The sequence below is a fragment of the Zonotrichia albicollis genome, chromosome 12 (genome assembly GCF_047830755.1).
Source record: "Zonotrichia albicollis isolate bZonAlb1 chromosome 12, bZonAlb1.hap1, whole genome shotgun sequence".
Lineage (NCBI taxonomy): Eukaryota > Metazoa > Chordata > Aves > Passeriformes > Passerellidae > Zonotrichia > Zonotrichia albicollis.
This window is the reverse complement of record NC_133830.1, coordinates 8,939,432-8,962,321: the sequence shown is the minus strand read 5'-3', so window position 1 is coordinate 8,962,321 and position 22,890 is coordinate 8,939,432. Positions and strand designations below refer to the sequence as shown.

At 56.7% G+C, this 22,890-nt stretch overlaps 3 protein-coding genes across 7 annotated transcripts; 1 reads left to right on the top strand and 2 right to left on the bottom strand.

Annotated features, from left to right (window-relative positions):
- Positions 1–2,956: 2,956 nt before the first annotated feature.
- KLHDC8B (kelch domain containing 8B) lies at positions 2,957–7,372 on the bottom strand. Of its 5 annotated transcripts, none has more exons than XM_074550537.1 (6): positions 7,148–7,372; positions 5,855–6,319; positions 5,169–5,333; positions 4,743–4,967; positions 4,384–4,497; positions 2,957–3,596 (listed from the first exon to the last, which is right to left on the bottom strand). In XM_074550537.1, exons 1-6 carry the CDS (start codon positions 7,164–7,166, stop codon positions 3,400–3,402), a joined length of 1,185 nt encoding a protein of 394 aa, XP_074406638.1. In that variant the 5' UTR covers positions 7,167–7,372; the 3' UTR covers positions 2,957–3,399. The 5 variants fall into 5 exon arrangements, with proteins under 5 accessions (XP_074406638.1, XP_074406639.1, XP_074406641.1 ...); XM_074550538.1 differs by lacking the exon at positions 7,148–7,372 and adding an exon at positions 6,976–7,124; XM_074550540.1 differs by lacking the exon at positions 7,148–7,372 and adding an exon at positions 6,843–6,969.
- A 145-nt stretch (positions 7,373–7,517) lies between these two features.
- LOC102062953 (uncharacterized) lies at positions 7,518–11,792 on the bottom strand. Its single transcript, XM_074550542.1, has 5 exons — positions 11,147–11,792; positions 10,689–11,074; positions 9,900–10,060; positions 9,365–9,497; positions 7,518–8,208 (listed from the first exon to the last, which is right to left on the bottom strand). Exons 1-5 carry the CDS (start codon positions 11,298–11,300, stop codon positions 8,002–8,004), a joined length of 1,041 nt encoding a protein of 346 aa, XP_074406643.1. The 5' UTR covers positions 11,301–11,792; the 3' UTR covers positions 7,518–8,001.
- CCDC71 (coiled-coil domain containing 71) lies at positions 11,452–21,741 on the top strand. Its single transcript, XM_074550541.1, has 2 exons — positions 11,452–11,599; positions 14,004–21,741. Exon 2 carries the CDS (start codon positions 14,065–14,067, stop codon positions 15,235–15,237), a length of 1,173 nt encoding a protein of 390 aa, XP_074406642.1. The 5' UTR covers positions 11,452–11,599; positions 14,004–14,064; the 3' UTR covers positions 15,238–21,741.
- Positions 21,742–22,890: the final 1,149 nt, after the last annotated feature.

Here is a 22,890-nt window from a genome sequence, read left to right as displayed (position 1 = left end):
GGTTTAAATAGCTTGGATCAATCAAGGCAGCTTGATACCTCCCAGCTCAATGAGGAGACTCTGATGTGTTGATTTTCCAGGACCAGAGTAGGGAGTTGCAGCCTGGGCTGTGTTCCTACCTCAGGGATGGGATAGTGGCTGGGCTGTCCAAGGCAGGCATGGGCTGGAAAGCAAACCTTCCTCCAGAGTGCCAAGCTGATGGAAATGTTAATGTTTATTGCGATTTTTAAGTAAATAAAAGCCTTGTTCTGCTCCTGAACTGCCTACAGCTCTGTTGTACAGGCAAGTACATGGCACTGCTGCCAAGAGCCCTGCTGTGCATCCAGGCCCTATATGGTCCTGCATCATAAACAGTGATTTTCCAGCATTTTATTGCTCATGATTGAAAAGTTGGCCCAGATCCCTCTGCAGAAGAGACTGTAGAGTCCTGTACCCATTTTCAGTGCTTCCACTGCCATTAGAAAAGGAATTGCTGGTGCTGTGCACATTGGTGATAAGGCTCAACATGTTATTTTAGGTACTTAGAAAGAGCTGTTCCTATTTCTGATGTGGCTGGAGCCTGCTGGTATGAACGTCTAGCAAGTTTGTGGAATAAGATAAATGAGATTTTTGTATTTCCATCTCTCCTGACAACGGAAAGAAATTTCAATATGGAAACACATTTTTTTAATTATAGGTCTGACAGCTACCTCCATTTGCATCTCCCCCATCCATAACACGCTCTGGGGAGATGAACCACGTTGCCAGGCACTAGCTCATAACTCTCCTTATATCTGAAACAGTCTGTGCTTCTAGCATTAGGAAGGGTAACCAGATACCTTGTGGTCTTTCCTTTAGTAAAAATTAGCAGAAATTTCCAGGAGATAGACAGCGATATACTTGGTACATTCCTCAACTTTTTTGACTTCACAGCACACTTCATTAGAAATTCACATAAGTTTCTCAGTTAATAACATGTCAGTCTGCAAAAGTGGCCAGGACCCTCATCTCTCCATTCCTGAGATGTCCTTGAACATTTTCCTGGTAACATTTCTCTCCTCATTCAAATGGGATTCTGGTCTTGTGATCAAAAGCAGAGATAGAAAAGAGTGACAATTCCACACTTAATGAGAGGTCAGATTCCTGTTGAACTCATGTGGAGGAGCCAAGACAAAAGGCACTCCAGTGGGTCGATGTGCCAGGAAGGTGTGTGCAGGAGGCAAAGTGCTGCTGACAGAGGGGCAAACGCCTGTGGGGCAGGGATCATCAGCCTCCCTGCTGGAAACACCACAACAGTGAGACACTCCTGAGCTCCAGCTTCCCCCTCCAGCATCCTCTGGCTCTTGCAGCTGCCACTGCCTTGAATTTGGAAAAGTAGCCTTGGGCATCCCATCAGCAGCAGGGAGCTTGTGAAGTTGGCACATAGGGATGTCAATTTGCCAGTGACTCAGCATCTTGATTTATCCCCCTCATGCAATGCTCCTGCGGGAAAAGCTTATTAATCAGGCTTGTGTTTCCAATGCAGCTCCATGATTTAGGGTCCCCCATGACTAAAGGTTTAGCGGGATTGGAATTATTACATGCCTTGGTGGATTCTGGAAAGAGCTGTGAGAGAGGGGAGACATACAAAAGTGGCAGCAAGGGGTCTGTCCCCTTCCAGGACCCTGAGAAGGACAAGACCACCAGGGTTTGAGCACAGACAAGGGAGTGCTGTGAAATACTCATAGAAGGCTGGAGCACACTGCACTCAGAAGAGGTGTCCCTCTGTCCAGCCCCCAGTCACAGCACAAACCACTGACCTCCTCCCCAGCTGCCAGTGCATCTTCCCAGCTCTAATTTGGGGCTCAGTGTTGATGCTGGCTCTGGCACAATTGTGGTTTCTATGGCAACTCCAGAGGCAGATGCAGGGATGCTTCCAGCTGAGGTACCACCAGCTTAGGTATCCCAAGTTGTTCCTCCCAAACCACAGGCAGTCATGCAGTGCATCAGGACGGATCCTGCAGTCACTGTGCCAGGTGGGCACCAGAGACAATGGAGCAGCAACATGAAAATGTCTTCTAAATGCTATTTTATGGATAATTTCCAATTTTTCCCATGCTGTGATGCCCCCAAGACATGGCACAGCCTGCCCCAGCAGTGTGTTGGATGCTGCCTCACTCTGATGGGATTCAGTCTCCTGTCTCTACAGCCTTCAGCCCACCCGAGGCTCAAGCTGGCTGTCTTCTCTGAAAGGTCAGGCATCTGTACTTAATATTTACACAGACTTATGAGATCTTTCTAGTGTACCAATGAAGGACCAAATCCCTCACCTGCTTTCTGCTTTGGGTGTGAGACTCTCTGTGGAGCCAAGAGCAGCAAGGCTCAGGTGAGCCCATAGAACTGGGTAACTCAAGTGTCACCTCCCTTGATCTCACAGTGCACCCCTAAACACCACCCACAGACACCACCAGTTTGGAGCTTACATTCCCTTCCTGTAAGCATTACATTTCAGCAAGCAGGATTGCAGCGCTCCTGCCTACAGAAGCTGGACAATGTTGGGCTCAGCTCTCTCCCACACCAGCCATGGTTCATCCTTTGAGATGGAGCTGTGGTGCTGGATGGGGCCCATGAGTCCTGACATTAGCCATCTCTTCTTTCTTCTCAGCATCCTGGCAGCCCTCAACATTCCCGGCCTCTCTCACACCCTGGGTACCTTCAAAAAGGTCCCTCCTCTCCTGCTGCCTTCATCCCCCCATAGCATTTTCACCCACAGTAGGCCAAGCAGGAAAAAGGCTGTATCAAGGCAGGACAGCCACTGCTTAGCTCCCCTCTGCATCTCTACATCACATTGCTCTGTTCATCCAGGAGGTGGGGAGAACAGGAGTTACCCTTGCTCCACTGTGTGGGGTCACTGAACTCTGCCTTGGGAGGGATTTTCCTGACAGGCTGCAGCATGTGTCTGCCCAGAGTAGGATAACCAAAAACGACATGACTCCAGTAGGATAAAACTCCACATGTTTCATTTATTTGAGGTGCTACATCACCTCCCAGGCACTGAGCTACAGGGCACCTCTGTGCTACATGAGACATCGACTGGGTCTACGACGACACAGCACTCACTGCTACACACACGGCACAGATACGCCGTGGCACAGATGGGGCCGGACAGGGCAGTGAGGCCAGCGGCAGTCCTGCCACCGCTGCTCCCCCCACGCTGCTGGCGATGGCCATCCCACCAGGCAGGAGTTTGCCCTGGGCTTCATTGCCACAGCGCTGCAGGAGCTGGGAGTTCCCACAGCCGCAGCTGCTCTGGTGCCTGGCATCATGGGACAGAGGCTTCCTGGAGCCAGGTCACCCTGGGTGAACACATGGGTGCTCACACACCCTGTCCCCGTCTTCAGGCACTTGGTGCTTGGCCAGGGCTGGTCCCCGGGGTCCCACTCAGGGCACATCACGCAGGCACAGAGCCTCAACAGCGCCACTGGGACCCTGGGCCACACCGCCGATGATGAAGAGCAGGCTGGGTGCTGGGCAGCTGGAGCAGGAGCAGCGGCCAGTGGGCATGGGGGGCAGCGGCTCCCACTTTTTCTGTGAGAGGCTGAACCCTTCCACTGAGTCCAGTGGGCAGGACTGGTTCCCTGTGGAAGACAGAACCACATCAGCCTCTGTGCAGCTCTCCCGCCCCTCACCCCAGGCTCTGCCTTTCCCCCTCCACATCTCTTTGATGCCTCAACAGGGACCCTGAGCTGCACAGGCTTTGAGATCCCAGAGGCAATTAGTGGGGGCACAAGAGGATTAGAAGAGTCCCCATAGGGATGGCTGCTGGCACTAATGCCACACCTGCTGGCTCTGCCCCCTCAACCACTCCTCGCCCTCCCCCCCTCCCCGGGCCAGCACTCTGCAGGGATAAGGCAGCTCCAGCTGCAGCAGGACTCAGGAGCAATGTCACACTGCAGGAATGCAGCCAGCACCATTCCCTATTCCCACAGCAATCTTGGGGGTCTGGCAGCCCTCCCTGCAGGGCTGGCAGTGCTGTGGCTGGCACCAGGCTCCCCAGGCAGCCCTTCCTGCTGAATGCCCTCTGCTGAGTGACAGCTCTAACCTTTCCCCAGCTCTCTTGGGAGAGGGATGCAGCACTGCAACCCTGCACAGCGGAGCTGAGCCTCTATTGGGCTGTGTGAGCCCAGAACGCTGCACAAGAACAGGGAAAATCCTGATTGGGGAGTGAAAGGGGCAAGGGACACAGTGGGTCAGCCAGCAGGACAGGGCAGTAGGGTCTCCCCAGCACGTGTGAGAGCATGGAGAGATGTTGCTGCAGACAGTGTTGCAGTAACCCCCTGGCTTTGCATAGCCAACCTCCCCACTGCCATGCAGATCACTGATGTGCCCCAAAGAATGGGGATGGGAACACAGCCACACTCCTACCCCCAGCATTACCAAGGCCACCCACAGCCACCACTCTTCCTCCCAGGCATCCAGCCACGAAGTCAGCTCTCTTCTCTTTCATACGGATGGTGCGGTTTGGCTTTCTCCACACACCTGGGTATGAGAGGGAGTGAGCATTGCCTGCTGGGGTTTCCCCTCTATACACCAAGGCCAGAACACCCACAGGTTAATCACTCCCTGGGACCAGGGAGCACAGGATTCATTCACCATGGGTACAAGGGGCTGATGTTCAGAGCCCATATAATTATGTCCCTCAGGCACAGACACCTCTCACCAACCCACAGAATCATCCCGGACCCACAGAAGATGCTCCCACCTCACCCTCACATGGAGCTCACCCTGCGCAGGATCAAACATCTCCACGGTGTTGACAAAATGGGGACGGGAGTAGAAGTTGTGGGGCCCTGGCTGCTGCAGCCCCCCCAGGCTGAAGACAACTCCATCAGCCATGGCACAGGCGGCGAAGGCGCGGCGGCTGGGCACGCTGGGGTAGCGTGTCCAGCTCCTTGTCTCCACGTCAAAAGCCTCAAAGGCAGTGACAGGCAGCTTGCCTTGCCGGCCTCCTATGCACAGAGGAGATGTAGCTGCCAGTGCCCCAAGCTGGCACTATTGGTGTGCTCAGCAAGCAGGATGGGGCCGGCTGGCTGCAGTGCTGGGCACTATGGAGCCACCCTGGGGTGCACCAGGTCATTCTCTGACCTGGGAACAGAGGAAGAAGAGGGTAGAGGCACAGGGGATGCTCGGTTTGCCCCAGCAGCACCTACCCAGGACGAAGATCTTGTTTCCCTGCAGGAAGGCAGAGGCGCCATAACACGGTGTGGGCATGGAGGGTAGGGGCTGCCAGTGATCCTTTGCCGGCTCATAGACACGGACCAGAGCCTGGGGAGAGGTGTCCGCACCCATTCCCCCCAGGGCGTAGACAGCCCCATCTGGAAAAGAGGCAGCAGTGAGGCAGGGGGGTCTGTGGGCAGCACCCCATGCCCTCCAGGGCAGGCAGCCGCACTACTGCTGAGCCCCACAGCCAGACACTGCTCCAGGGCAGCTGGGGACAGTGAGTACAGCCAGGCCTGTGCCTGGCAATGCCCTGACTGCACTGGGACCCTCTCGCCCCCCTCTCCATCCCATCCATCAGGCACAGACAAGAGCACAGGGCCATCCTCTAATTATTCTCGGCAGTATCATCTCCCTGGAGACACCATGGCAACACAGCCATACTGCCAAATCCTGCTTCCAGCACGGCCGGCACCCCTGCCCGCTCCCACCACTGTCCTGGCATCTCCTCTGCCCTGCCCACTGCAGCCTGGTCCATGCCAAGCATCCCTGTCCAGGGAGCAGACATAGGCACCACATACAGGGACCAACCCTGGCTCCTGGCAAGCTGCACTCTACCAAGACTCCAAGGATGCTTAGCAAACTTTGGGCAAGAGTCACAACATGTTCCTATCCTCACCTCTCTGCACAGCTGAGATGCCCATGGAGGGCTGAGCCAATGCCGCTTTCTTCTCCCATTTGCCCTCATCCACGTGGTAGACCTCAACGGAGGCGAGGGGGCTCTGCGCCGCATCCACACCGCCCACCACCAAGATCTGCTTGCCCAGGGCGAGGACGGCAGCGCCAGCCCGCGGCGTGGGCAGGGGTGGGAGCGTGGTCCAGCGCTGTGCTTGGAGGTCGAGCACCTCAGCAGTTCCCAGGGCTCGCCCGGCGCCCCCGCAGCCGCCCAGCACGAAGAGCTGCCCGTCGCGGTGCGCGGCGCTGCAGTACACGCGCCGCGTGGGCATGGCGGGGAAGGTGGCCCACGCGAAGGCGCCCGCGCCCGCCGCCATGGGCCAGCTCAGCCGCCTCGGGGGTCCCCGGGCTCTGGCCCCGCCGTGCCGCCCATCCGGCCCGGCTCGCCACTGGTCCGGCCCACGGCCTCCTGCGGGGAGAGCATCCGAGTCAGAGCCCAGGCACCCATCGCCCCCCAGCCCCAGCTAGCCAGCTCCCCTTGGCGGTGCGACAGCTCCTGCTTCGCGGGGCTCCGCACTGCACCCCGGGCTGCCTGCCCACCCCCTCCGGGCTCCCACTCCCTGGGGCTCTCTGTCCGCACGTACCAGTGCTCTTGCTTCCCGAGGTTCCCGCATCCCGGTTCCCACTACCCGGTGCTGCTGGTGCACAGCCCGCACTCACTGGGACCCTCGCGCGCCCGGGGCTCTCTACCCGCATCCCCCGGGTCCGTACCCCGCAGAGGCTTCCCGTTCACAATCCGGACCCCGGCAGGTTCCTGCTCTCGGGGCACCGTTCTCACGCCCGGTGCTGCCCGCACTCCCGCCCGCAGCCCCCGGCGCTCCAGCGCACTGCCCCGCAGCCCGCACCCACAGGGCTCCCGCCCACAGCGCGCTGGCACCGGCGTCCGCCGGGCTCCCGCTGCAACGCTCGCGCCCCCGGCGCTCCCCGGATACCCGCCCGCAGCCCCGGACGGCCGCTCCGCCGTGCCCGGACTGCCCGCTCCGCTCCTCTCCGCACCGCCGCTGGGAGAGGGACAGGGGCAGGGACCAGGACCGGGACCGGGACCGGGACCAGGACCGCACTCACCTCTCCGCCCGCTCCGCCGCTCTCCCCGCCGCTCCGCGCCTCTGCCCGCCCCGGGCCCGCCCGCTGCCGGTGGGGGCGGCGCCGCGTCCGCCCCGGCCCCCCTGCCGTGCCCCTCTCCCCTCCGCCCGGCCCTCGCGGTGCCACCGGCCCGCCGTGCCCCTGCCGCGTTCACCTGGCCGGGAAGGAATCATCGCAGGGAGAGGGGCTGGAGAGACCCTGGCTCTGCCCTCCCTTGCTGTGCGCTGCCGATGCCAGAGCCATGCAGTGCCGGGCTCAAGGAGTCGGGAACCCACCGTCCCACGCTAGAGATGACCCCTATCCTGTCACCACTGCAGGGACAGAACACGACCTGAGCCCTACTCTGAGCACGACCTTGCTGGGGTCTCTCAGTAGCATCACGAAAGGTGCACATGGGTCTCAAACCCTCCACCAACACTTTTGTCCCCACTTGGCTGAGCCAGGCAAATGAACACGCTGGGAAAGGCGCTTCCCACCCACCAGCACAGGCAGAGCCAAGGGCAAGCAGGAAACTCAGACAGAAATGAGCTAAAAAGGTTTGCTTTAAAAACAGACAGAAGTGACAAGGCATCCACCGAGAACACCACACCACAAATGCCACCTGGGGATGCTGCTGCTAACACTGTACTCATCCTGGCACCTGCTCTGCACCAGCCATCATTGCAGGAGCAGGAAGTGAGGTGCAAACACTGAGAGGCTGCCTGCATCACAGGATGGTGGGACCTGCCTGGTGACTGCAGAGGGACACTGAGCCCCAGCCCTCATGCAGAAGTGGGCACCACGGGCAACACTGCCAAAGACTGGAAAACCATTTCCTCCAAAAATCCCATCACACAAGCTCCCAGGATGCTTGTGTTTGCTCATGGAAGGTCCTGGTAGGACTGAACGCCCACATTGCACATTGGAGAGGTAACAGCTTGAAGCAGGAGCCCGCCTGGGACTCTGACTGCGTGCAGCAGGAAGCAGGTGGTGTCCCAGTCTGGAGGCACTCAGCCCCATGAGGTGCCATCACTGTCCATCCCACTGCTGGCTCGGGGTGTCCTTCTCCACGCAGGCCAGGTAGCGGTCGTAGTTCTCCTCGCACCTCCTCACACAGCTCAGGAAATAGTCCTCGTCAGCAATGGCCTCCAGCAGATTGGTTTGCACCAGGCAAATGTTGTACAGTGCTGAGGTGGGCACGCTCCTGGGACTGCTGCTGCCCTGCTCTGAGAATACCTGCAGGGAGAGCAGAGCCTGGCAGCAATGCACACACCCCACGGTGTGCTCTGCCCTCCCCTCAGCCAGGGGCCTCCATGCTGTGTGTCAGGGGCAGAGGGCAGGGTGATCCTATCCCCACTGCAACAGCAGGTGAAATTTCTTGAGATTTCCGCCTCTCCCAGAAATTGCCTTTGACTCTGAACCAGCATGTCATACGTGCCTGGTGCTCCCTTAAAGAAACAGGCCACACCATGCAGCTGGAAAACGGCTCTGTGGAGCAGCTGACTCCAGGCAAACCTCTGCCAACAGCTCTTCCTTTAGCTACCACAGGATGGGACAGGGACTTCACCTTCTGGTCTCCACCATGGCCTGTTTAAAGCCACCTGGCAACCTGTTTCACTCCTAGTGCTGCTCTGTCACCATCACTGAAGTGGGGACAGCCCTGCAGAGCTGGTGGTGATGCAAGAGGAGGGGAGAATGGCTTTCCACCTACTGATCCTGGCTGCAGGACAGCAAGGTCCCAGCAGTGACAATGAGCCCTGCTGGGAAGATGCTTGGCTGCTGCCCAGACTCCCACAAGGTCTGCTGCTGCCATAACTGGATCCTACCTGAGTGATCCAGCGTGGGAGCAGCCCCAGGGCTGGCTGCATGGCTGCCATGAGATTAGCACAGCAGCCTGACTGACCAGCCATGCAGGCTACCAATGCCAAAGGAGGAACTCCTTGATCACACAAGGATAGCCTGATGCTGAAATGCAGCAAGTGGAGCTGTGTGAGCCACACTCCAGCTGCTGCAGATCTGCATGCAGCAGCCATTGCAGAGGCTCCCCTCAACCAGGCATGGCAGAGACCAAAGCCTGCTCCTGACAGGTCTATCCAGGCAGTAACAATTCCTGCCACCAGCTACAAATGTGTAAGCTGAGAAAGCTTGTATGGAAGGGAACATCCAATGAGCATCCCACCCCTTTCCATTCCCAGGCTGCCTGCCAAACACTGCAGACAATTCACTGGCTGCTGTGTTTCCCCCCTGCACCGTCTCCATATGGATGGAAACAGGCAGGGGTTGAGGATCACCCATGGACCTGCAGCTCATGCAAAGGGGGCAAAACATTCTGACCTTGCCAGGGATACCCCAGTGCAGGCTGCTGGTGCCAGAGGGGCCTTCAGCCACCTACCTGGGGGTGAACAATGGTGTCTCCATCATCCAGCCGGATGTTGTCATCAATGAAGATGTGCTGAATGTCAGGATCATGGGGGTCTATCCACAGGGGCTTCCCACCCCGGGAAGAGAACTGATTTCTGGCCCACCTGAAACAGTAAATGGAGAAGCAACAGTCAGGGCAGGAAGAGGGTGACAGCTCCCAGGAAATGGCAGACTGTACTGCAGGCCCAGGGCACCCTCTGAGCCAGGGAAGCAGGATGGAGAATGTCCTGTCCTGCTGCCCATGCCCTCCCAGAAATGAGGCATTTTGCATCAAGGTGACAAATCAGGGGGCCTTTGGAGAAAAGCAGGAGGTACACCAGGGGATGAGGACCTCAGGAATGGTGTGAGAGTCCCTTCAGGCTGCCCACAGGCAACATGGGAAGTGCCTAAGTGATAGAGACCCCAACAACATAAAGGCTTCAAGATTAGGAGCTATCCCAAAAACGAAGAGAATCACAGGAAAGAACATAATGCCCAAGCCACTTTCTCAGTGCCCTCTTTCTCACCAGTCAAAGTGGTCTTGGAAGCCTCCAATCCCCTCAAAGGAGCTGAAGAAGTTGTAAAGCTTTCTTTTGTCTTCCCGGGTGGCCAGACGCTCTGCTCCCCGCGTTAGCACCACCTCTTTCTTGCTGCAGCGTATCTGGCCAGGGGTAAGGTCCACAGGGAGCTGCAGGACCACAGAAAATGAGAAAGGAAAAGTTTCCAAAGCAGACAGGTTGTTTCACTGGCAGAGACACTAAGCAGCAGGGTGGAGACTCCCCACCACTACAGTGTGGGAGGATGGTGCTGGGAAGATGACAAGAGGAGGCATGGAATGCATCAAACCAAAAATCATCCCCTCCCCAGGGATAGAAAGGAACGACTTCCCCAGGGATGGAAAAGAATGTGCTCCTGGCTGCACAGTGCCCCCGTTTCAATCTCTGCTATCTGAAAATACTCCGAGGAATAACTAAAGCATCTTCTAAAGCTCATTCCCAGCACTCTGCCCAGTGTGCTGCCAGGGGAGGAGAGTGCAGCTGTGATCGGCTCTGGGCCAGGGAGCCCTGCTCTGCTGCAGCAGCCTCTCCTGGGGAGGAGGAATGCTCTGTCCAACACGAGATACCCCAAGAGGAGACCATTCCACATAGGATCTGCACACACATGCTCCCCCACAGCTCACAGCTTCATCCAGAGAACTCGATGCTTTTAAAAGCAGTCTGGCCAAGCAGCTGGAGAGCAGTCTGACGTGGGGGGGGCTCCGTGGGACCATCCGGCTGCCCTTCCCCATCACCACGGACCCTCAGGGCGCCACTCACCGCCACGTCCCGCAGGGCAGGGAACTGCGGGTGCTGCCCGTCCAGAGCGCTGCGGACGGCCTGCAGGGCGCGGGGCAGGTCGGTGCCGAAGGTCCTGAAGACAACAGCGAAGGCTCTGCCATCCCGGTGCAGCGCGTCCAGGAGGCGGAAGAAGGAGGGCAGGATCAGATGGTAGCGTTTGCCGGGCTCCCCTGGCACCGACAAGGAGTCGTGGGGCCGGCCCGGCCACTCCAGCAGCCGCAGGTGGTGGGCGTGGAGGTCACGGAAGCGCCGGCCCGGGCCGGCCTCGGTGAAGGCGGGGTCCCGGCCGTGGCGGCTGTAGTAGCTGAGGGCGCCGGGGCACGGGGGGCGCAGGGACGGGCGGTCGCTCACCCACTCCCACTCGCCTGGAAGAGACGAACATGCTCAGCCCCCGCACCGCCACACGGGTCCCCCGTACCCCCGGCCCCGGCGCTCACCGGCAGCCCCGGCGCGGCCCCAGGTGACGGTGCTGAGAAAGGTGTTGAGCGCCGCTCGTGGGGCCTGCCCCGTCACCGTGTCCGCCACCACCACCGTGTTGTTCAGGTCCACGTGCAGAACCAGGCGCCGCCGTCGCCCGGCCCCGCCACTCATTGCCCCGACACCGGCCCCGTTACCTGGTGACGGCGCCGCTTCCGCCCGCGCCGCTTCCGCCCGCGGCGCCCCCTGCCGGCCGGGGACGGCCCTCGCCGCCGTTGCCGTGGTCACGGCGGGGCCGGGGGCGGAGGGCGGAGCGCGGGGGCGTGACCGAAAGGGCTCCGTGACTGTGGGCGGGACCGCAGCCCGCGGAAAGGGACGGGAAGCGGAAGCAGGGCCGCTTCCGGCGCCCCGCTGGCGGCCATGTTGGAGCGGCGGGTGCGGCGCAGCGGCGGGCACGGGTCTGGCGGCAGCCGGTAGGTTGGGGCCGGCGGGCCCGGGCTCCACGCCGGCTCCCGGGCGAGGGCGCTGCCGAGCCGCCCGCTGCGGCGGCCTCGGAGCGCTGGAGGCGGAGCAGCGGCGCTGAGTGCCCCGCCCCGGCCCCCGCCCCCCCGGTCCCGGGAGCCGGCGCGGGCCGAGCGCGGGTGCCGCACCCCCTGTCTGCACCAATCACCTCCCGCAGCCCTGCCGGGAGGGGCCGGCCCAGGCGGTCTGCCCGCCCCGGGGTCCCTCCGGCCGGCGGGCCGAGCGGTGGGAGGGTGCAGCGGGAGCGAGGGACGGGCGCTCGGGAAGGGGCATCGCCCGCTCCGAGGGGCGGGCCAGAAGGAGAGGCCGAGCGAGGACCTGGCGACCCCGTCGAGCCCTCCCTGGGACTGCGCACCGGCCTCCGGCTCCACTGACTGCCCCAGCCCCGCGTCTCGGCCCTGCCGGCAGCCGCTTTCCCCTGCGGTGCACCGGGAGAGCCCTTTCCGTGCTCGGACAGCCGGGCCTCTAAATCGGTGCTAGCCTCGACCTTCCGGTGCTGTGCTCTCACCGTGCCGGGAGTGCTGTGCTCCCGTAGCCCCCCACAGCAGTGTGGCACGGGAGGGAGCCTGCTGTCAGGAGGGCAGACTGTCCCGGCGTGCGTCTGCTCGTGGCCGGCTTTCCTCCAATACAGCTGGCACTGCACCAAACAGCACCGAGCGGTTGGATGGTGGAAAGTACTGTTCCCATGAAATGTCACAGCCAGAACACCCCTTCAGATGTCCCAGCTGCTCCCGGGCTTGCTGCAGCCTGAAGATGAACCATTTTGCAGCCTGTTGAGCACATGTTGCTACTTGTGCTTCTTGGTCTCTGCCTCACCACATCAAAATTACCATTACACCTTCTCTGGCTTTCCTGTGCCTGGCACTGCTTGGTCACTTTGGAGGTGGTGACTCTCAGTGCTGGCTGGTGACGCTGGCTGGGGCTCTGTGGGATCACCTCCCTGCCTGCTTCCCCTCCTTCGTGGGAGATCCCCCGCCTGCCTCTGAACAACTGCATTATCCTCCTCCAAATCCCTCTTTGGCCGTGACGTCTGCAGAGCACTTGACTGAGATTAGTCTGTCATGTGGAGGTTCTTAGTCCCCCACTGACCTGTGCTTTCCCTTCTGTGGCTGCTCTTGCCTTGTGTCTCTTCCCTGCTTGTGCAGCTGGCGGCAGCACGGGCTCTGCTCCTGTGCTGTGTGAGACCAGAGTTCTGGGGGAACATGGAACATGTGCAGTTCCTTGTTCTGGCTGCTCAGGCACTGACTTCTCCATCACAGCTTTCTTGCCTGTGCACTGCCCTCTCCAGAACTGTCTCTGACACCACCTGCATTTCCCTGATCAGGTTTTTTAGCTGAATCTTCATTATTATTTTGAGAGTATCAATAAAGCAAAAGATTTTATGTTGGTCTAGCATCCAGCTGTGAAGCTGTGAGGCCACCAGGATCAGAGTTCTCTTGAAGGGCTGCCCTTCAAGTCCTGCCTGGAGTGCCCTTTAGTGCCTATTTTTTATTGAAAGCAATAATTGATGCTTTTATGCTGGGCAGGCAGCTGCACAGTGCCCTGAGTGTGATCCCAGTGTTGTCCCTCAGGCCTTTGTACACTTGGCCCTGGTGATGCGTGTTTCCTTCATACCGCCCTGCTTGAATTTCCTGCTTCCTCCTCACTTGGCAGCAAGTGTCCTTGGATCAGCACCAGTTTGCTGTGACAGCAAGTTGTGGACCGTTGTTCAAACAAGAGAACAGCAAGGAGCAGGGCTGCCTTGCCACAGCATTCAGCATCAACGAAGCACAACTGGAACAGCCTTCAGCCCTGCTGCCAGGTCTCCAGCAGGAAGCTGCAGCTTTGGCAGGGGACTCAGAATCAATTTTTGAGTGGCATCAGTTTAGAAGCTGAGAAATTGAAGGTGGTGCTGGGATGCAGTTGAAGTACTTAGGCATTTCTTTTTGTTGAGATGGCTCAATGGTGCTGGTTGAGATGTGTACACAGGGAAAAGGTTCAATGAGGGTTCAGTTTTTCCCAGAGAAAATGAGATCTGTTTGTCCAAAGCTGGGGTGGGTCAGACTCAAACTGGAAATGAGCTGCAGATTTTGCTGAGTTAATCATTGGAGTCCTTCATCTTGGGGTGGATTGGATGGGATTTCCTGAAATCTTTGTTTAGGTTGGAGGATATTTTTGTGAGAGATGTTTTAGTTTTATTTCAGAGATAAATGAGTGACAGGTTTTTCTTGGTGATGCTTCTATGTTGGATTGAGCCCAGAATCTGACCCAGGGTTTGCGACCAGCCATGCCTGGGCTTAATGGTTTCAGGTCCCATATTAAAAACTTGGATAATTTCAGTTGCTGTAAGCTAACTGTCTTCTTTCTCCTTTTGAGGTGTCAAGGGTTGTTTTTCCAGTAATTTGGACCTTTTTGAAGCACCTGCTTGCCTAATGCCATGAATATTGCAGTGAACCATGAGGAAGAAAAAGCTGTCCATTCCTGGTCAAGAATTTCCTCTGCAGGACAGAAAGTTCTGGAGGAAGCCCTCCGAGTCTTCAACCCAATGTCCAAGGATCTTTCGGACACAGAGACCCAGCTGGTGGCCTTCATCCAAGGCCTGAAGGAGGAGGGCTACCAGCCCACGATTCTGAGGAGTAAGGATGTGTACGGGTACAGCTCGTGCACGGCAGTCACGCCGACTCAGACGGGAGCAAACACTCAGCGCAACTGTGCCAGCGCCACTGAGCCCACCCAGAGTCCAGCCAGGAACTCAGGGGCAAAAGTGGCCCCTTTGCCCACCAGCATGCCAGTGAGCTCTTTGAAAGTCTCCAAAGGGGATTCCAGAAATCTCCTCTTGAGCTCCTTGAAGCAGACAGGATCTGGCACATCCAAGGCGGCGACGGTGGGCTTCCCTACAAGCATGTATCCTGACGTGTATCCAGCTATGAGACTGTCAGTGGTTCTGGAAGCCCTGGTGCCACTGAAAACTGCCACGTCCTGTTTGGAGTCCAAGTACACACAGGGGCCTCTTGGCATCTCTCCCTCAGACCTTAAACTCCTCAAGACTTCAAGTGCACCAAGGCAGTTTTCTTCAGGCAAGAGCACTAAAATAACCGAAGGCAAGGGGTACAAGCGTTTGGTTAAGAAAGCACCCGATTCTGGCACCCGTGCTTTAAAGCTTCTGAAGGGACCAAAGGGGGGAGTGCTGCAGGAGAGCAACGCCTGCAAAGCCTCCGGAGTTCTCAACGGGAGAGTCGCAGGCAGCTCGTCCCAGGACTGCGCCACAGCGCCACAGCCCAAGACCTTGAAAATCAAAGATAAGGAAGTTCTGCTGGGAAAAACAGAATGGAAGGACAGCAGCACTTACCAGGAGGGCACTAGGCAGAAGAAGAGAAGAGCTACAGAGGCAAAAGAAGCACCACAGAGGAAAAAAGCAAATACCATTCCTGTCCGAAAGAAAAGTCGAAAGGCTCAGAGCACTTTGAACCTGCTGAAATTCCGGACCATCAAGGTGGGCAACTCTTCCTCTGATGATGAAGTGAGGAGGAGAGCACAGAAGATTCTTAGGGTCAACTTGTCCCCTGTGATCCAAATTCAGCCCTTGTCCCATTCTCATAGTGTCCCCTGAATTTCTTCACTTTGTCACTTTTTTCTGTAAGTAAGTAAATACGAGCCTGGCACCAGAGCACAGAGAGGCCTAGGAGTGACTCTGTGTCTTTGGTGCCAATATGCCCACTAACCTGCAGACAGAGCAGCCCACTCTCATGCTGTTCCTGCCTGTCTGCCACTGCTGTGCAGAACGGGCTGCAGAAATCCAAACCCCTGTTTGGGAGTGTGGGACAGTGACTCTGGCCAGCATTGAGCTGAGCAGGCCAGAGAGCTCACTTCTCACCACCCTTCCCTGAACGTGGCAGGCTGTGCTCTTGTGCAGGGGAGAACACAGGACTTTCTCATAACATTGATGCACTGTGATATTGCTCTTTTTCAAGCTGTACATTTACTGGTTTTATTTTGATCAAATTTTATAACTTTATTATCTATATATCTATATATCCATATATGTGCATATGGCCCAGGAACTGTGGGAAGATGCACTTCCTCCATCCCTTTGGGATTGGGTTTGATAGCTTTTGTTCCTCCTTCCCTTCAGCTAGCCTTTTGTTGAAAGGTGCCAGAATTCCTTTGTGGTTCATTGTTGTGACAGTCTGTCCTGGGCTCCCTTGAGCAGCTCAGAGGCAGCAGCAGTGTAGCCACTTGTTTGTCTCCAGAATGCCAAACAATCTGGAGAATTACCAGCTGGTAGTTTTAATTCTGTTTTCAGTATAACCTCTGCATAACAGTGGGGGAGTGTCACAGGGCTGCAAGTCTGTCTGACATCTTTGGGCACCTCCTCCCTTTGTGGGTAGCAGAAGTTTTGAACACATGGTAGGGATTTGCCTCCAAAGAGGATTCCTCCTCAGCACCCAGCATTACTCTGCTCTCCTATACCCCAGGTGCAGCTATGGATCAGCAGCTGTGACTGTTAGAGCCAAAGGGCTGGAATTGTTAGCATGAACTGTGTGGTGTCCTGCCCCCCATGTAACTGCTCTGCTGTTGCTGGGTGTTCCAGGAGCAGATCCCAGGGGCTGGTAGAGAACTGTTGGCTTTGGCTGGAGTTAAACCACAACAGAGACACATGCTGTGTTTGAATGCTTTAGCTACATCCTGCCAGTCCCAGACTCAGTGGGATACTTGAGCCTGAGTTAAAGCAGAAAAGTGAAAAATTTGGGAGCACATACACCAGCACTTAAACATAGAGAGTCGCTTTCTGTGGTTTGTGGGGATGAAGCAGTAGGAGGGGAGATGGGCATCATGTGGGGGGTGGCAGCCTTGCTGTGCCATCAGGGATGTTGTGAGAAGGTGTGTGGCAGGTGTGAGAGCTCTGTGTGGAAGGAGGAGTGCAGGCTCTGCCATCCCTAGGAGGCACTGCAGAACCGCTGCACACGGCTGCTGTCACCTCCCTGCACCGGGCACGCTGTTGGATCAGAACACGGCTCTGTGCTCTCTGCACTCCACAGGGAGGGATCTACTAATCCCAGGAGAAACACCTCACTGGAGCAGTTAGTGCTGCTGCTGTCACCTGGAAGGGACAACCTGCTGTCCTGGGGAAAGGAAGAGGCATTGGGCTGGGTATGGGCCTGGCTCTGGATATCGCTGTCTGCTCAGATGTCTGCAGCAGTAGTGTAATCCACTCATTCTCTCACCAGCTCAAAACACCAGTTGTCTGACCTAATAATCTCTGTGGACATTGGCTGAAGGGATGAGCTCCCCAGGGAAGTCCCAGGTCCTTATATTTGAGCCCCACCCCCAAGCACCTGGTTGGATTTCAGTGGTTTATAAAGCGGGTCAGTGTCTGATCCCCAGCACAGAAAGGAAGACTGGTATGGAGAGGAGAGAGGAGGTTCATGACAGGGTGAGAAGGCAGGGAAGTTGAGTGTTCTGAGGTGCATCTGGGTTCTCCTCTCACCCACATAGAGCAGGGTGGAGGTTCACTTTCACTAAGCAACCTGGTCTAGTGTAAAGTGTCCCTGCCCATGGAACAAGATGGTCTTTAAGATCCCTTCCAACCCAAGCCCTTCTGTGATTTTATGGTTCAGGGAATGATTGCAAGCCCTGAACCCCAGACTTGGGTTCTGAGTTGCTGTCAGAGATCATAACTTGCAGTGTTTGAGAGTGACCTGTGAATGCCGCTGCTTGGCTGCCAAGGAGGAGGAAATATTTTCTTCTGCTTCTGTGTTTTAAAATGCCCTGGCAGAGAGTTCCCTGTCCTGACCTGGTGCTGGATGAACAGGGGCTCTCCATCACTGTCAACTGGCCAAAAATTGCTTTGTTCCTTTTGTTCCCACTCCTTCAGACCTTTCTCATTCCCACGCTCTCAAATGCCAGGTCTTGAAGTCCTGCACTGGTGTTTCTCTTTTGGGCTGTTTCCCGAGGAGGGCTCTGAACTCCTGCCTGTGGTATTGCTGTCAGGCTGCTCAGCAGCTTCCCCCGTTCCCAGACCCTTATAAGGGCACTGAGAGCTGTCTTTGGAGTCTCCTTATGCAGCACAGGCGTCCCAGCTGAGCCCTTGGCCTCCGCTGGGAAAAACAACGTGCATCAACAAGGCTGAATCCAGGTCGGAGCCTCTTTTCCTCCAGCCTGAGTGGGAAGCTGAGCACCTGAGGCCAGCTTACCAGGGCACATCCCTCCTCATCACTGTGTGTCTTCTCTCATCTGTACTGCTGCCTGCCTCTTCACTCTTTTCTATCACCTCTTGTCTTTCACAGCTTGGATCTCTGCCAGTCAAGGACTTGACTTGTATTGTTGCTTAACACATCCAGCACAGCATCCAGCCTTTGTGCTGCCGTGCCTTTCCCAGCACTGAGCTGAGTTCTGTGCGTGCTTAGTGGCGACAGTTTGCCCTGTGTCCTTCCAGGCCACCAGCAAAAGGTGTTCTGCTCCACAGGGAGAGACAAGCTTTGGAAACACCTCTGTGCCACTGAGGCTGCTGCCAGGGAAGTGAACACACCATAGCTGTGTGCTCAGGGACTTGCTCATCACTGGTCCCTCTCTGTCAGCTCTCCTGTGCATCTCTAACAGACCACAGGGCCCTGAGCAGCAGGGCAGTGCTTAACCTCCGTTCCCTGCCCTCCTCTTGCCTCTTCCTCCTCTTGCAGGTGCTTTGGGAACTTGACTGAAAGGGTTGCAGGTTGTTATAGAGGGGTTTACAGCCTCTGTGCCAATGCCAGCAACTGCTGCCCTGGTACTGGCCAGCACTGGCAAGAGGGGGTGCCTCAGTCTGGCACAGGTTGGCTCCCCCATCCTTCAGCTCATGCCCAGGTGTGGGTGCTCCTGGTGCCCTGGGCATGTAACACTGATGTGCATGAGGCTGCAGAGGGACTCTGTGTGCGTGTTGCTCTCTGCTGTTCAGGGTAGATGAAGGGTTTGATCAAACCAGAGCTACCTAAGACCTGATCTAGCCAGAGGTCTCCTCCACAGGTCCCTTCTATCCTGTGTTAGTCTGTGGCAGCTGAGTAACACTTGCAGGGATCTGTGCAACAGTAACTGGCAGGCACAGAGAAATGCATTGCCCAGAGCCCTGTGGTCTCTGCTGAGCATGTGGTATGCACCTTGTCCAGACCTGTTTCTGTATTAGTCACTTTGAATTCATCCAAGTGCCTAACCTGGCCTGTGTTGTTCTGGGCACTGTGACAGCAGAGAGCTTTGGAGACTCTCTGAGGAATGCTTTTAACGCATGGATTTGTGCCACTGTCACTTCTAGAAATGATTCGGCTAGCGGTCAAAGGGCTCTTCTTCCAACTGATTTTTTTGGAAATAATTTCTCCTTTTGTTCAGCTGCCAAGGAGCAGTTTATGCTTCCTTTCCACCAGACAAGGTCTTTGAGCTTCCTGCATGCTTCAGATGTCCGTCAGCAAGGTCCATGGGGAGAGCAGCCTGTCCGGCAGGCAGCTGAAGGGGAAGCTGACATCAGATACCAGTTAAAATCACAAGTTAATTGGTAGAAATGTTCTGAAGTTCATGTCCACTGTGATCAGATTTCACCATCTGCCACTGCTTATGGTTGTAGAAGTTTCTCCTCAGCCTCTTCCCTGCAAGCCATGTAGCATGTTGCTGCTGCTGCTTCTAAAGTATTTGCATCCCCATGAGCCAGCTGCTGTAGCAATCCTTGTACAGAATTTCTTAAGCACTTTTTTTGCAAAAAAAAAAGAAGGGATTATTTTTGTTCTGCTTGGCAGCCCATCAGTGATATTTCAGTGTGTGGATGAGGTGTGCTCCCTGGAGTGCTCACCTCACTGGGCAGCTCTCAGACCAGGTCAAACTACCAGGGCTGGGGTTAGTGGGCTGAGATCCCCCCAGTGCCTGGTGCTTCCTTGCATGAAGTTCAGCCAGTTGCCAGCTAGGAACATGCCAGGGGAATCAGCAGCAGCACGGCACAGATGGGTGATGCTGCACATGTGGCTCCAAGGTTCTGCTCCACAGCTGCCCGTGGTTTGTGGTCTGTCCTCCAGGCCCCCCAGTACAGCAGGAGCATTTCTTCAGCTCCAGGTGTGGCAAGAGGGGCTGGGAGGCTCTAGGTTTTGGAATTGAGCACAGAGTTTGTGCCCTTTAATTTGTGACTTGTGCTGTGTTCATGGCCAGAACTTGCCAGCGTGCGGGGGTTCAGCCAGCCCAGCAGTTCTTCCCCTTTGGATCCAAGTTCCCTGCCCTGTCTAGAAGCTGGGCCTTTGGCCATGGCTCAAGGGATCCCTGGGTATGGAGAGCAGGTTTGTCTCTCAGCTCCAGCTGGGCAGTGTGACTCCAGCTGAGCAGCTTCCCGGGCAGGAAGGCAGGTTCTGGTGGGAGGATCCTTTTTTTGACCGTGGTTGGCAGGGTTGGTGCTGAGCTGTGGAGCACCGGCTGCTCAGCCAGGCTGGTTGGTTTTTGTGGAAGTGACAGTTTCTTTTTCAGTCTTCAAAAGGGCACTGGCCTCTTTGCCCCTGTGCTCAGATGGGGATGGCCTTGCAGGAGTTAAGGTGGCCCATGGGGAGGACAGCAGTTTTGGGATATCTGGCACCTTCCTGACAATGCTGCAGCCCTCAGCTTTGCCAGCTACCTGGGCTGGCACAACCTGTGGAGAGCCCAGCAGGGCAGGATGCTCCTGAGCCCTCACATTCTGGACTCTGCTAGAGAGCACCATGCTAGGGTTTCCCTCTCCTTGCAGCCTGTTCTGCCTGGAGCTGGATGCTGTTAGGAAGGTGCCAGGTGTCTTGGAGGAATGTTGTCCCAGAAGACATGAGAGGCTAGCCTTTGTCACCAGGTCATCCCTGAGTGTGGAATGAAGCTTGTCTGTAGTTGGGACACTGCTGGAACTTGCAGGTTGGCCAGCAGCTGCCTCCAAAGCCATGGTGCTGAGGCCAGACCCCTCCCTATGCTTAGGAGCACTAAGGAAGGCTGGTGAAAAAGCAAGAAGCTGGGAGTAGGGAAAGCTAAAAATGCCAGCAGCACCTGGACAGCCAGCAGCCTGCTGCTTCTGTGTCTGCTGCAGAAGATGTGCAAAAATGGAGCCAAGGCTGTGGCTTTTCACATCACTGTCTTCCCTCCATCCCTGCCTGGCCACAGAGCTCCCCCTACCCTGCCTGGCAGCAGTACATGCACACTGGTGCTGCAGGGGAGTGGGAGTCCTTTTGGAGCAGGTACCCCCCAACCCTTCATTCCCATCCTTCATCAGTCTCACAATCTGGCACTGCTCATGTGGCCTCCAAAACACCTTCCCCAGAGAGTCCCTTAAAGGCCTTATTATCGTCTGGGACTCTCTCCTTATTGTCTTAATTAGCCCTTTCCATTCCTGTGTTCCTGTGGCTACAGCAGCCCTGTGAGTGTCTGGTGATTCCCACAGACACAGGCACATGGTGCTGTTTGAAAAGAGAAGGTGCTGCAGAGCTACCCCCAGAAATACCTCCCCTCCTGCCCCTGCTGCACCGCCCTGCCCAGGCCAGGACTGGGACAAGAGGAGTGTCAGTGTTTGTTCATGGTGGGGAAGGCACCGTGTGATGCCCTCTCTCCTCCTGGGTCCTGGTGCAGCTCTCCTGAGCTGAGGAGGAGCATTTCCTGAGCACAGGCATGGCAGCTGCTCTGAGTGACACGGGGGCTCTGGGTGGGCACTGCCCAGCCACTCTCTGCCAACCAGCATCTCCATGAGAGCCGACTCCACACAGCTGCACCGACCTGCTCCAGCTGAGAGCAGCACCACGGGCTCTGCTGTGGCATTCCTTGGTGTTGGGGCATCCCAAGAAATGCTGGGGAGCAGCAACTGCAACCTGCAGGACAATGACTATCTTGTTCTTGAGTGAACTTTTTACTGTTTCATTTGTTTGTGTAGAATGTTTCTGAAGTTCTAATAATATTTAATGTTAATATGAAGCTGGGCTGTTCCACACTCAACGTTGTATATTTTGGAATGGCATTGCTTAGTGAAAAGACAGCATTAGTATTATTCCACTCTTTGGAAGGGAATGGGACAAAAAACAGACTGTCATTTTTCTTAAATGAAGTGAATTTTGTTATGAAGTCCTAGCAGGTGTCCAGCCCTTCAGTAAAATGGTGCTCAGAACCACCCAATGTGTCCAGCGTTTCTTTGGGCTATGACAGACTGCTCCTCCCTGGCCTCCTGCTCCCAGCCCTGTGTCAGCTCCATGGAATGGTGTTTCCCGTGTGCCAGCTGCTGCATGGGGCACGCTCAGCTGCACACCACACCCCCAGCTCTTCTCCCCAGATCTCCCAGGGAAGTTTGGCATTACTCAAACTCCATTAAGGATTGCCTGGTTTGGGGTGGGAAATACCCCGGCTGTGTGACACTGGTGCCTGACTGGGATAAATCCACATTCCTGGTTAGTTCCTAGAAACATGCAGGGTGGCACTGTGCTGGTGGGTTTTCTGCCAGCCCCAGCCTGCCTGCCCATCCTCTGCCTCCTCTCTGGATCTGCCCACTCGGCAGCCGGGACCCTCTGCCCGGCTAATTCAACAGAAGCGCCATTGTTCCACGGTTTGCGATCTGGATCCAGTGTGTGCTGCGGGGCTGTCAGTGCACTGACCCAGCACTAATGCTGGTGGGACCGTGGCCCTGGGCAGACAGCAGCTCCGGTGCCGTGCTGGAGCTCATTCCTCGAGAAGGGAAGTGGTTAAGTAATTCTCTGCTCATTAAGGATGTTCGGGAAAGTGCTGGCTGCCTGCTGCGTGCACGGAAGTCGGTCCAAGCAGGGCTGGCCAGGCGTGAGAGGCTGCCCTGGAGCCCAGGGGCTCTGCCGAGGATGGGGGGGACGAGGGGGTCTCTGTGCTCTGCAAGAGTGCCCTGATCACTGCTGAAAGGTGCGGGGCAGCGAGGCTGTGGGCACCCGAGGAAGCGGGGGACGCTCGGCAGCGTTCGGACGCCGGTGATGGAGGGCAGAGCTGCTGGCGGATCTCCGCCAGTGGAGCTGCCCCCGGACAGGCCCTGTCCCCGGGCGGACCCGGGCACCCCCACGCGTTCGGCTCTGGGGCAGAGGAAGGGATTGCAGCTTGGCATGGGAAGTCAGAGCAGTCTTCAGGGGAGGTGCCTGGAAATGGACTGGGATGCCTCTCTTGTCCCTCACATCCCGCTGAGAATCCTTCCCTCCCACTTTTACTTTGCTTTTCAAGGCCAGAGATCCTGTTACAGTTGCCTTTATCAGGCCTCTTTGGATCTCCTCAGAGCAGATGAGGTTTGCTTGGCAAGATCCCGTGACAC